Consider the following 12,772-nt stretch of genomic DNA (forward strand, 5'->3'; position numbering starts at 1 on the left):
TTCTAGTGATTAATTGGAGATGAGTCTCTCTGACTTTAGTGCCTGGGCTGGCTTTGAACCGTGATCCTCAGATCTCAGTCTCCTGAGTAGCTAGGATTGCAGGCATGAGCCATTGCACCTGGCAACACTTTTTAACAAACATTTTTATTGTTATAGTTACATGCATCATATAAATAGTATATTTCTTCGTGCGAGGAGCGTGGCCTAGTGATAGAGTGCTTGCCGAGCATGCACAAAGCCCTGGGTTCCATTCCTCAGTACCACATACACAGAGCAACCTGGAAGTGGGAAGTGGTAGAAAGACAGAGCCTTGAAAAAGGCCAAGAACAGTCCCAGACCCTAGACTGGCAAAACAAACAAACAAACAAACAAACAAAAGAGTAACTGTCTTTTGGAACTCTGTCAGCCCTTGCCTTGCTCTCTGTTGTTTTCCTCTCATCCCCTGCCTCCACCTAGTTCATTTTCAGCATAGATTATAGTGAGTACCACTGCTGCATTTGTTCACCATTTGTCCTTCCGTTTCTGTGCTTCTCCTTCTCCTTATGGGGCTTGTACTTTTGCTTGTTGTTTTTTGTTTTTTTTTTTTTGGTTTATTTACTCGTGACTGATGCTCTACTACTTGAACCACAACTTCAATTCTGGCTTTTTTACTGATTGGAGATAAGAGGTTTTTTTGAATTCATCTGTGAAGGCTGGCTTCAAACCATGATGCTCAGATCTCAGTCTCCTGAGTAGCTAGGAGGGTAGGCATAAGCCAGTGGGGCCCAGCTCTCCCAGGATCCCTTTAAGTGTTCTAAGTGAATAGGCATTTAGAACAAATAGGTGGAGTGAAGCTGGTGCTAAGAGATGGATGTCTTGTGGATATACCTACCAATGATAAGAGCTTTTCAAAGCATCTGTGTTGTTATAAACCGTGTATATGGTAACTCGGTTGGGTTTTTCGCCCAAGGCCAATTTGAGGCTCTGGAGCCCAGCAGTTGACCTGGCCTGTTGTCTGCATTACAGATGTGGACCTCAGGATAAATTCAAGAAGATCTGGCTCTGGCTGTGTTCTGTTTTTCTATGGGCCCTAGCGGTCACAGGCCCAGGCCTCGCTGGAGGTCAGCATCCTGCCAGATGTTCTCCATTTCTTTCTATGAGGTGGTGACCTTGATTTGACTCCAGTGAAGAAGATTCTTCCATCACTGTAAGACACATCTGTGCAACATTTCTCCAGAGACAACAGTCCCACAGCTTAGGACTTACAATGTTTCGTTCCCAGCTGTTTTAAACCACCATTTAGAAAGATGAGATTTCCACCCCCCTTGCCCCAGCCTTAGCTTTTCATTGAAACAACATTTAGCCTTCTCTATTTCTGTAGGATTTCTACACTGCAGGCTCATATTAACTCATTTTTTTTGCATCCAGTTTTGGGAGCAAAGACAGAGACAGCCATCTGTGCCAACTAAGCCTGTACTTTCATCATATTATCTTACCAAACATGGCTTATTTCCTTGGCTGATTTAATTTTCTCTTTTAAAATGTTCTTTCCTCCATTGCTATCCTTTTTCTTGTCTGACTCCTCTTGTTTCAGAAAATGATTTTTGGTTGGTGAGTACAAATTGAACCTCTCTGATGATCTATCTGCAAAGTCAAGCTCCTTCTACCTAAGCACATTCTTGCGCTTTGCTTAGCTGCTGTGATCCAGCCTGGAGAATGATGAGCTGTTTCTGCTATCTAGTAGACAGGAAGAAGTTGTGCCAAAAGTTGATGGAACTTCCCAAAGGACTGAGCTAGAATGTATTTAAGTCAAAATTAAACTCTGTTCTTCATTGGCTCTACATTTCTTTCACCTTTTATTTATTTGAATATTGTCCAAGCCAAGTGCAAAAGTCTTACATTTCTAATCCTAGCTACTCAGGGTGCTGACATTCGAGGACTGTGGTTCAAAGCCAATCCTGGTTTAAAAAAAAAAAAAAAGGCCATGAGTCTCGTATCTTCAGTTAGCCACCAAAAAGCCAGACGTAGAGCTGCGTTTCAAATGGTAGAGTGCCAGCCTTGAACCAAAAGGCTGAGAGGCAGTGCCCAGATCCCGAGTTCAAACCCCAATACTGGTACAAAAAGAAGCCTCTATGTCCAGGCTGTCAAATGGGCTCAGGACAGGGAATTGAAGGGTAGAAAGATATGAGCTGAGTGCCACAAACAGGGCCCCATCACAAGACTGGACAAGGAGATTGAACTTGGACCCGCAGGCTGCGAGGAGCCCCTCCATTGGCGTAAATGGAGTTTATTTCTGGGTTCTGTATTGTGTCTCACTGATCCCCCTAAGGAGACTTGGCAGGGATTAGATATCTACCACTTTTATCCACTGTCTTCTTCTTGCCTTGCCCCAAAGATACGTCTTAAGCTGTCAACTTGTTAGGGAAATATTTGTTTTGATTCTTGCTAAGCACTGTAATCTCAGCTCTCTGTAGCTTATTTGGCTGTGACGACTGACTTTGAGCCCTTTTATCTTCAGGTACTTGTGAAGGCCCAGCAAGGGCTGTGTTGTGTTGGCTGTGTGGCAAGCACTTCATGGGAGTGGTAACCAGGGTTTCTTCTAACACTGACCAAGGCCCACGACTACCTCTTTACTGGCAGTGCCTACTTGGTAGTGGGTCATAGCCACTAATGTATGAAGTTCTTCCCTGCCAGAAGCAGGAGCCAGATGTGGGGGAAGCTGGGCAAAGCTTCCTCTAGCTATGCATGCTCCAGTGCCACTTGGCATGCTCTGGGTGAGAACCACAGTATTGTTAGTAACAGATGCTCGAGTGTGGTACTTGAGGAGGAAGGACTGCCACCCCATGGTGCTTCTGTGATGTCACTAGCATGAGTCTGCACTGAGCTGGCTTCTTGGTGTCAAAGAACAAGTGGCTAAATCTCCTGGGTTTTGAAGGTTGAATTGGGCAGGAAACAAATGTAAGCTAGAATCATCCAAAATAAGGTTGTTCGTTTTAAATAGCATACCAACCAGGGACTAAGGAAAGCAGCCAGGGGATGCTGTGTGTTAGGGCAGCTGCAGTGCACGGTTGCCTACAGTTTTGTTCCTGGCAGTCTCTTCTAAGGGAGGCAAGGGATTAATAAAGCTTTATGAAACCTTGCTCATCTGTCACTTTCCAGCTGTCTCCCTCCTTCAGGCCAGAGCTTTTTTATAGTATAATAGCATCGAGATGGGCCAGGAATTTGTCATAATGGTAGAGTGCTTGCTTAGCATGCACGAAGACCCAGGTTCGATTCCTCAGCACTACAAACATAGAAAAAGCTGGAAGTGCGAGCTGTGGCTCACATGGTAGAGCTCTAGCCTTGAGAAAGTCCAAGGACAGTGCTCAGGTCCTGAGTTCAAGTGCTAGGACTGGCAAGAAAAAAAAAAAGAAAAAAAAGTTGGAAACAAGGGAATTCCCTATAATGATGATGAAAAATATTTCTAGGTTGGTGGCTCACATTTATAATTTACCTATCTGAGTACTGCTGAGGTCTGAGAATCACAGTTCAAAGCCTGGGCAAGAAAGGCATTGAGACTCTCCAATTAAGCACAGACACGCCAAAGTACAGCTCTGACTCAAAAAGAAGAGGATGAGCTTTAAGCAAAACAAACAAACAAACAAAGGCCATCATTCTGGTTCTGAATTTAAGCCCCAATACTGGCACAAAATAAGTAAATAAAAATTTCCTGCTAATTTGGGAAAGGATAAAAGGTCGGATGACTCTCATGGTTATGGGTCTTCTGAGAATCTGTGGTTCTAGAAAGTATTCCATCCAGAGTGCTCAGGGCATGGCCTCATGGCAGAGGGAGAGCAGTCTTCGAGTTGGCTAAAGACATGATACATTTCATGTGCCTTATACTTGTCCAGGCAGTCTTCCTTCAGAAAGCATCCATGGGAAGCTGAGAGTCCAGAATGTTAGCAATGCTAGAATGCAAAGCCTCCAGACTGTTATCAATGAGCATGCTCTTAGCTACCATCGGGAAGAGACAATCTCACATCAGCAGAGTTTTGCTACTTCATCCTGATTTATGTGGTGCCCGTAGTGAGTAGGATAAAAAGTGAGGAGAGGCCTGGGAATATGGCTTAGGTGTAGAGTGCTTGCCTAACATGCCTGGAGCCCTGGGTTTACTTCCATGGTACTACCCAGATAAAGCCAGAAGTGATGCTGTGGCTCAACTGGTAGAGTGCTAGCCTTGAGCAAAAGAAGCTCAGGGACAGTGCCCAGGTTTAGTGTTCAAGCCCCAGGGCCAAAGAGGGGGGAGATAGTAGACCTGTGAAAAGAGCCTATTCTCAAAAAATAACCAGAAAGGGGGGAAAATACGCTAGAGTTATAGCTCAAGTGGTGTGACACCTATATAGCAAGTATATATATATAGCTCTTAGTTCAAATCCTAATAGTACCCCACCCTAAAAAATCCCACCCAAATCCCCACAAAATCCCTCTTTACCTCAACAAGGTAGTCGTCACCCAGGAAGCAAAGAGAAATGTTATCAACACAACATTTAAGAGTGCATTAAATAAATATAAATTTTATTAAAAACACTCACATAGCGTTATCAGGAATGATATAATAAACAGCTTTTTTTTCAAATAACCTGCATTCATAACATTACAATACTTACAGTATTTATAGCCATCCTCAGATTTTATAAACCAAACATCTCTTGCAAATGAAATGAAAACTAAGTTAAAAAAATAAAGCATAGAAAAATGCACGTCCAAGTTCATTATCTTAGTGTCAAACTGCAAAAGTTCCCTAGGTGAGCTAAACCACTAGCTTTAGAAGTGATCACCGTGTGTCCATCAAGATGGAAAAAAAAAAAAACTCATTCAAGTAACGTTGACACCTCTCAGAAGCACTTTCAAGTATGGCTATCGAGTCAACCTGATTAATTCGTATAGAAGCAAACCGTAGATCTGCTTTCCATTCATTCTGACTGAGGCAGGTTTTATATTTACAATGATAAATCTGATATTTACAAAATGCCATTCAGCCTCCTCTCTTCCTACCCCACTCTTGCCAACAATCTGGACCACACTTCCTGTAGTTTGACGAAGGACAGTGGACGACACAGAAACCAAAATATTCCAGAGGGATGGCTAACCCTCCATCACCAAATGTTTTGAGTTAAATAATGTATGTAAAACATGTGGCGTGTATGCATAGCATACATTTAAACAATGCTTATAGAGCAGGGCTCTGGTGGCTCACTCCTGTAACCCTTGCAGCCCAGGAGTCTGAGAGCTGGAAATCTCCATACAGAGCCAGCCTGGCCAGGAAAGTCCCTTAGACTCTTACCAAAAAGAAAAAAAACAAAAAACCAAACAAGATACTGGAGCTGTGGCTCGAGTGGTCAAACACCAACTTTGAGCAAAAACAAAACAACAACAAAAAAACATCACTACCACCACCAACAAAAAAACCAAAGAGACAGCTCCCAGGCCCTGAGTTCAAACCCCCAGTACTGACACACAAAATAAAAAGCTTATACATTGGATACACGGCCAAAACTTAAAAAAATCTTAAGATCTAACCAATGAAACTCAAGACTGCATAAATTAAGAATGTTTGAAAAGCTAATAAGCGAAAATATATTTAGACTACAGTCCTATTGCACACCATTCTTCTATGTTGGGCCTGTTTATGGGGAGGGGGTCTTTACTAGACTATGAAGCTGTATTCATTGTTGGATTAAAAAAAATAAAAAAAAAAACTTTTATTCAGGATTAAAAGGCTTCTTGTCCCAACAGTCACTTGCCAAACTTCTGCCACACAATTTTCCCTTTATCAGCTCAGTGCATTCTATTTTCATGTGATAATTTCTTCCCCATGAAACAGCAAAAAAAAAAGAAGAAGAAAGAAAAAGGCCCAGCACTTTAAAATGCTTTTCTTTGCAATGAACAACCAACAGATTTACAAAATTAGCTTTAGTTACTCACATCAATACATATTTAAGGAAAACAAGAGGGATTTGAAATAAAGATTAAATCCCTGAAAAAAAAGGAATACATTTATCTAAAACAATTTTACATAAACACAGGTGACATTGGCATAGAACATGAGCTGAGATATCCCTGAATTTTTAGAACAAAAGGCTGATGTTCAAGTTATACTTGCTAAAAGAAATCAAGTATTGATTTTTTTTAAGTATGCTTTAATTTAAGCAATAAAAGAAAAGACTTGGGAAAAAAAATGGTACACAATGCTAAGCTTCCACTCAGTTCCTATCTTATTGTCACACTAGTATTGAGGTATATGACAACCAGGGACACTCAAACCTTTAAGTCTTCACTCACATTATGATATATTTGTAGCAAGCTGAGTAGCACCATTGTGATGTGAAATCTGCTTTCATCTCATGTATTTATGTGTATATATGTTTATATATACACACATACACAAATATGTATACATTTTTTACAGTACTAAAATACTAAAGCCTTGTGTTAAAAAAGCTTTGTTTACAATTTAATTTACTATACAACTTTTTACTGCTTTATACAAATTAATGATTTTTAATCACCACAGCAAACCAGCTGCCTGTTTTTATTTATTATTTTATTTTTCTTTGCCTTCTTTGTAGCCATCAAGATTCACATGGAACTAACCCTGTTTATTCAGTCTACTTCAAATCTTCTACACATTCATAATGATCCACACAATTCACACAAAGGTGGGAAGCCATTCCCTTCCGACGAGCACACGGACCCAGGGACCTGTGCAAGCGTCACTGACTATGCTTGACTGAAACCTTTAGCATGTGGCTAACCATTACCCATAGCTAATGGAAAACTTGGGGTGTGTGTGTGTGGGGAAACAGTACATTTTCTTGAGTGACAAACCTGCCATACAATTTTGCATCACACTGTATATATGGGAAATGAGCACCAAAACACATGTGTTTTATGGACTGACATATTCCTTTGAATCCAGTACGCTTCAGGGTATGTTTTTTGTCTTTAAATCTTTTCATCTCAAAATAAAAGTAAACCTTTTTATTCTTTCTTAAACGTCTCAGTACCTTCGCATTGTTCAAGTTGCCAAAGCTTAGGTAGGCAAAGTGCTTCTAAAACCACTTAAAATTAGACATATACATTTATGTACACGTCTACAAATGTATGTGTGTATTATGTACATGTGTATATTTATTGTCCTATAAGGACTCAGTGGATGAGCAAAATCCAGAGGCCACTGTTTTTCAGAGTAAGCTTGTGTAAGAACAGGTCATTTTTGATAAAAACTTCAATGTTGAAGGTACCCCAAATTTTTCAAGGGGGTTACCACCAGGGTACATTTGACAACAACTTGATGATAGAAAGGCATTAAGTTTTCAACTATTAAAGACACCATTTTCTTAGCACCATTTTGTAGCACATCCAAACAAAATTCAGTATTTTGCTGCTACTCAACACATCTTCCTGTAGCTATTTTTGATAAATAAGTTAATATTAAGAGTACAGTAAGAACTGCATGTTAAAAAGCCATAATTCCAGTATTTCAGTACATGGTAATATTCAGCACCAGAGGCTATGTGAAAATTCCCGCAACGGTAATAGGACAGCTCTTGTGTCCCCAACACTAAGCAAAAACCTTATTTATTATTAAAAAGTGGCCAAAGATAAGGTGAGTCGTTACAGGGAAATCACAATTACCTATGAGCCCCTCCTACCATAGAACCAGTGTTTGAAAATTGGAAATTATGCCAAGGGTATGTCCACCATATTTTTTTTTTGCATAGAATGCATTTTTCCCCCCTGGCCACTATCTGTGGACGACCACTTGGGAGAGTCCTTGGAAATGAAGTGACCCCTGTCCCCTCGCCCTGCCTGGCCCGGGTCAGGGAGGCAGGCAAACACAAAGCACCAGACTGGCTGTGGTCTGTCCACACGAGGCCACTAGCCACGGGTGGGGGTGGGGGGCCCTCACATGAACCTGTTGTAGGGCCCCGTGACCCTGGTGAAGGCGTAGGGAGAGGTGGTGACCACGGAATCCGTGGTCCCCGAGATGGTCTTCTCCACCAGGGACTTGAAGAAGCGCCGGAAGGCGGGCGCCGGGGGCTCGTGGGGCTCGTGGGGCTCGCGCTTCCCTTTCTTGCCGTGGGCTTTGGCAGGCGCGTGGTCGGGGCCGTACTTCTCACCCTCCTCCTCTTTCTCTCGAGCTTTCTCAGCCATTTTGGCTTCCCAGTGCGCCAGGCCGTGCTTCGGCTCGTTCATACTCTTGTGCTGGTAGAAGACCAGCGAGATCCTGGTGGGGTTGTTCCTGTCCGGGTTGCTCAGGGGCGTCGTGGCGTGGAGCTCGCGCTTTGCGCACTCAATGAGGATGGAGCCGTGCGTTGGAGCCACGGCCAAACCCCCGATGTCAGGATCCAGAAAGCTCTGCTCGCTGTCTGACCACACCTCCTCATTATCCTCTTTCCCAGGAGCCGGGGCCTGAGCTCCAGGCTTGTCCTGGCGCAGCCCGTTGGTGGTGTGGGCCAGCGCGCTGTGGTTGTGCTGGGGGAGATCCAGGCTGGGCAGGGAGCCCGGGGCAGGGCTGTAGCGGGGGGTGGTGGGGGCAGATGGCTGGGGCTCACTGCTTTGACCATCGAGGGTTGGATTGCTGCTGGGGGGTGGTAATCCGGGAGCCAAGGGAGGAGCAAAGAGCCCAACCTGGCAAACATTTGGTCTCAGGCTACCACCGTCCGAGGTACTGCCCTGCAGATTGGAGTTTCCATAGCCTGAGGACTTCTGGCTGTTGTTGTCCAACCTCTGCTGGTAGAGCGTGTGGATGGGGGGTAGATTCAGCCTGGACAGATGGTCATGGTTCGGATAGCGATATAAATCCATGGGTTGAGTCAGGGAAGAATAGGAGCCCAGATAGGAGGAGCAGGCGTCCACGGATGCGTTACCATTGCACGGAAAGGATGGGTACTGGTGATTCTGGTTTAGAAGTCCAGGATAGGGGTTCGTGGGGCTAGAAGAACTCAAATAGGAACTAGAAGCCTGGGGTGGTGTGGAATAGAGATTCATGTGGTTGGCACCTCTATAAATCTCTGACAGGTGGGGGGAGCCGGGGTAAGGACTGATGAGATTGGGCCGTCTCATGTACACATGGCTGGACCCAGAGGAAGAGCTGACAGATTGTGACTGAGGGTTGCTTGTCAAGGTGTGCTGTGGCTGCAGCTGAGGTGGTTGTGGTGGTTGGGAAGGCTGGGGTCGGTGGCTCTGATGGCTCTGATGGGTGACTGGTCCAGAATGTCGAAAAAGTTCTGTAGAGAGGGTTAATAAGGAGCAGAAACAAGTAGACCAGGTTGAGATTTTATGAAATCTAGTGAAGATACTTCACTGTGTGCACTTAACATTATGTAACCTTGCTGGGTGCCAGTGGCTCACATTTGTAATTCTAGCTAATCAGGAGGCTGAGAGATTTGAGCGTCACCAAGACCTTACTTTAAAAGGGTCATTCAGTGGTGGGCAGGTGATGGTGGCTCAGACATGTGAGGATTGCAGTTCAAAGGCACCCAGAACAGACAAATCTGAAAGACCCATCTCCAATTAACCAACAAACAAGCCAGAAATGGAGGTGTGTTAGAGTGCTAGGCCTGTGCCAAAAGCCAGGGATCTCTAGACTGGCAATAAATAAATACTGTCTGAAGAAACCACTTAGAAAGGACAAAGTTCAAGCTGATTATACTTCACAGCCCATCTAGCCATATCGGGCAGTGAACCCAACTGGCTTCATGGAAGTCATCCCACAAAGCAGTATTTATTAACTATCTTTACCACATGGTTCTAAATTAACAGTCTCTGAGCTTGGAAATCCATGGTTGGTTCCAAACAAGCTAAACTTCTGTTAAAAAAAAAAATTGGGGAGGGGGGGACTGGGATGTAGCTCAATGGCAAAGCACTTGCCCAGCAAGTACAACTTCCTGGGTTCCATCCCCAGTACTGCCCCCCCAAAAAATTGTGGTGGGGCTTTAAGGGCCAAGGGAAGAAAAACTGGACTGGAGTGGAGGTATCACTCAAATGGCTCTGAACTCAAGCCATGGTCTATACTGGCACATACACTTTAAAAATACATCTCCCTTTTCTGGCCAATCATATTTTGGAACTTATGTTCATGATTGTTTGTTATATTCTTGAGACACATGTAAATGCTTTCATTACAGTATTTTGTCCCCAGTGGATTTCATTTTTCATTTGGAAATATTTAACATGTTTTTGCTAGATTTCCAGTGCTCCTACCAAAAATTGAGGAATTATCTTATATTCTTGGTTTATTGTGTGTGTCCAAATGGTATTTCATGTTTACTATTAGGGATTTGGCTAGCCTATACTATAACATATAATTTTTTTTTTTTTTTTTGGCCAGTCCTGGGGTTTGAACTGAGGCCCTGGGCATGTCCCTAGGTTTCTTTTTGCTCAAAACTAGCACTTGAACCATAGCACCACTTCCGGCTTTTTCTGTTTGTGTGGTACTGAGGAATCAAACTCAGGGCTTCATACATGCTAGGGCAAGCACTCTCTGGCAGAACCCCCCAACCTCAACCCCTGCACTCACCTGCCAGATGTTTGGCTTGGCCTCCATTTTCAGTCTGCTTTGTCCGTGATGAGGCTGCCTTTTCCTTCTCGTTTTTGCTCGAGTTGTTCTCCAGAGAATTGGAAAGCTTCTCAGCAGCAGCTTTCTTGGCTTCAAGTTTCCTCTGTCGACAACTCTTGGCCGGCTCAGCTAGCATTCGGACTTTGTGAGGAAAGTGGGTCAGAACCTCAATAGCACCGCTTCGTTTTTTCTCCTCCTGGGCTTCTACACTGCCGAACTCATCCACATCGGAGATTTTGTACAGAGGAAGTACGTGCAGCTGCTCGTCCTCCGGTTTTACTCCAAATTCTCGATTGCCTTCTTTAGTGAGAGTGCAGACCTGGCGAAGAAGAGTGACAGGACAGCGATGGTGAAGGCAGGTCACAAAGCATAGTGTGGGTTGGGCAGGACTGGTGACATGCAACTTACTGTACACCTGTGTCTACTGGAAATGATTACAGACTCCAGAGAGAGATCACACTTGACTCATTGTGGAACCCTCTCAATTTTCACACATGAATGATCTATGGGGCAGGTGGGAGGCCAAAGGTCAGGTGGCTCACGCCTGTAGTCCTAGCTACTGAAGAGGCTGAGATCTGAGAACCAAATAAGCCCAGGTAGGAAAAGCCCAGGATTCTTATCTCCAATGAACTACCAAAGAGCTTAAGTGAAGCTGAGCCTTGAGTGATGGAGCGCTAGCCTACCGTTAGCATTAGTGGAACTCAGACAGTACCTCGGTGGAGTTCAAGGCCCAGGAATGGACAGGGAGGGAGACAGAAAGACAGATAGATATTCTGCTACCATGATTTCCTCTGATGGTCAGAGTCAACACCTCTTTACCCCTGCTCTCTGCTCATTCAGCAATGCAAAGACCTTGTACATGTCTCTCAAACCTGTCTTCTGACATTGTATCCGTGAAATTCAAGGAACTTCTACAAGATATCCAAGTGCAAAACAGAAGCTGAACATGTATTGACATAGCTGTATGGTTGATTAATGTGATTTTTAATATTTCTCTCTATATGCTCATGGTTATATGTGCTTTCATTGTGGTACTACAAAAAAACTCATTGGTTTCGATGAGAGTTTTTGAAATACTAGTTCTTTTTTTTTTTTTTTTTTTTTGCCAGTCCTGGGCTTAAGCTCAGGGCCTGAGCACTGTCCTTGGACTTTCTCAAGGCTAGAGCTCTACCACTTGAGCCTCAGTACCACTTCTGACTTTTTTCTATGTATGTGGTACCGAGGAATCGAACCTGGGTCTTCATGCATGCTAGGCAAGCACTTTAACCACTAGGCCAAACTCCCGGCCCCGAAATACTAGTTCTTTTGGTATTGATATTTTGTTAAATAGGGACAATGAGAGAAATTAATGTAATATAAAATCAGTGGAAGATACCTTTGAAAGAAATGTACTCAGAAGTACTATATAGAAATAACTGTTAACATAAGATAATAGTGTGTTTGTCATTTGCTACCCAGAGTTTTCCAAGACATGTTTCTGAGGCATCTTTTTTCCGGAGAGTGGGACACTGGGTAACAGATTTGAACTCAGGGCTTAGCTGCTTTTCTATTTGCTAGGAGAGAACTTGGCTAGTCCTCTTGATACAGGATCTTGCATTTGCCCAGGCTGGCCTGGGACCTGACCGGTGTGTACCCACTTCTGGGGTGAGATAGAGAGTCTCATGAACTTTCTCAATAGCCATCATGACAGGTGAGCTGCCAGCATTGGTCCAGATTTAGTCATCTAACTCAGATTTAGTCATCTAACGGTTCTTTCCACCTTCCTCCAGAGATAAATCCCCCTTGACTCCTGACCTCCACTTTAATCACCTTCCTGGAAGGAAACAGGTCTATCTTTCCAACTTATACTAGGTAAGTGATGACTTATTTTATGTATTTCCCAGAATCTATAATAGGTATATGGAATGTAGCATAGTAAATGCTCAATGCATGGACAAGGGAGGATTTTAAATGCAGTTGGTAGGCCTTGTGTTTCCCTCTAGAATTACAATGAGTATCACCTACCAGGTATCCTGAATGTTGAGAGAGTTTTCTTGGGAACCAATTAGAAATGGCCATGTATGCAGGATGGTTTAGGTTCGCACTAGGAATTCCACATATTCCCAAAGGTGTTTTCTGCTAATAGGATAACCTGTCACAAGGAGTTGTTGCTAGGCCAAAGATCTCCTTGCCAAACAGAAACTCATGCAC

The 12,772-nt window shown here is 43.5% G+C and overlaps 1 protein-coding gene across 1 annotated transcript in view; it reads right to left on the bottom strand.

Annotated features, from left to right (window-relative positions):
• Positions 1 to 4,550: 4,550 nt before the first annotated feature.
• Positions 4,551 to 12,772, bottom strand: part of Tet2 (tet methylcytosine dioxygenase 2) — a 70,346-nt gene continuing 62,124 nt past the window's right edge. Inside the window, exons 11-12 of the mRNA XM_090356730.1 lie at positions 10,544 to 10,901; positions 4,551 to 9,251 (exon numbers count right to left, since the gene is read on the bottom strand). Of these exons, the coding sequence (XP_090212856.1) occupies positions 7,927 to 9,251; positions 10,544 to 10,901 (1,683 nt within the window). The 3' untranslated portion in view covers positions 4,551 to 7,926. The remainder of the gene's footprint in view (positions 9,252 to 10,543; positions 10,902 to 12,772) is intronic.

Source organism: Megascapheus bottae, chromosome 23 (assembly GCF_031878675.1).
Source record: "Megascapheus bottae isolate mThoBot1 chromosome 23, mThoBot2.hap1, whole genome shotgun sequence".
Taxonomy (NCBI): Eukaryota; Metazoa; Chordata; class Mammalia; order Rodentia; family Geomyidae; genus Megascapheus; species Megascapheus bottae.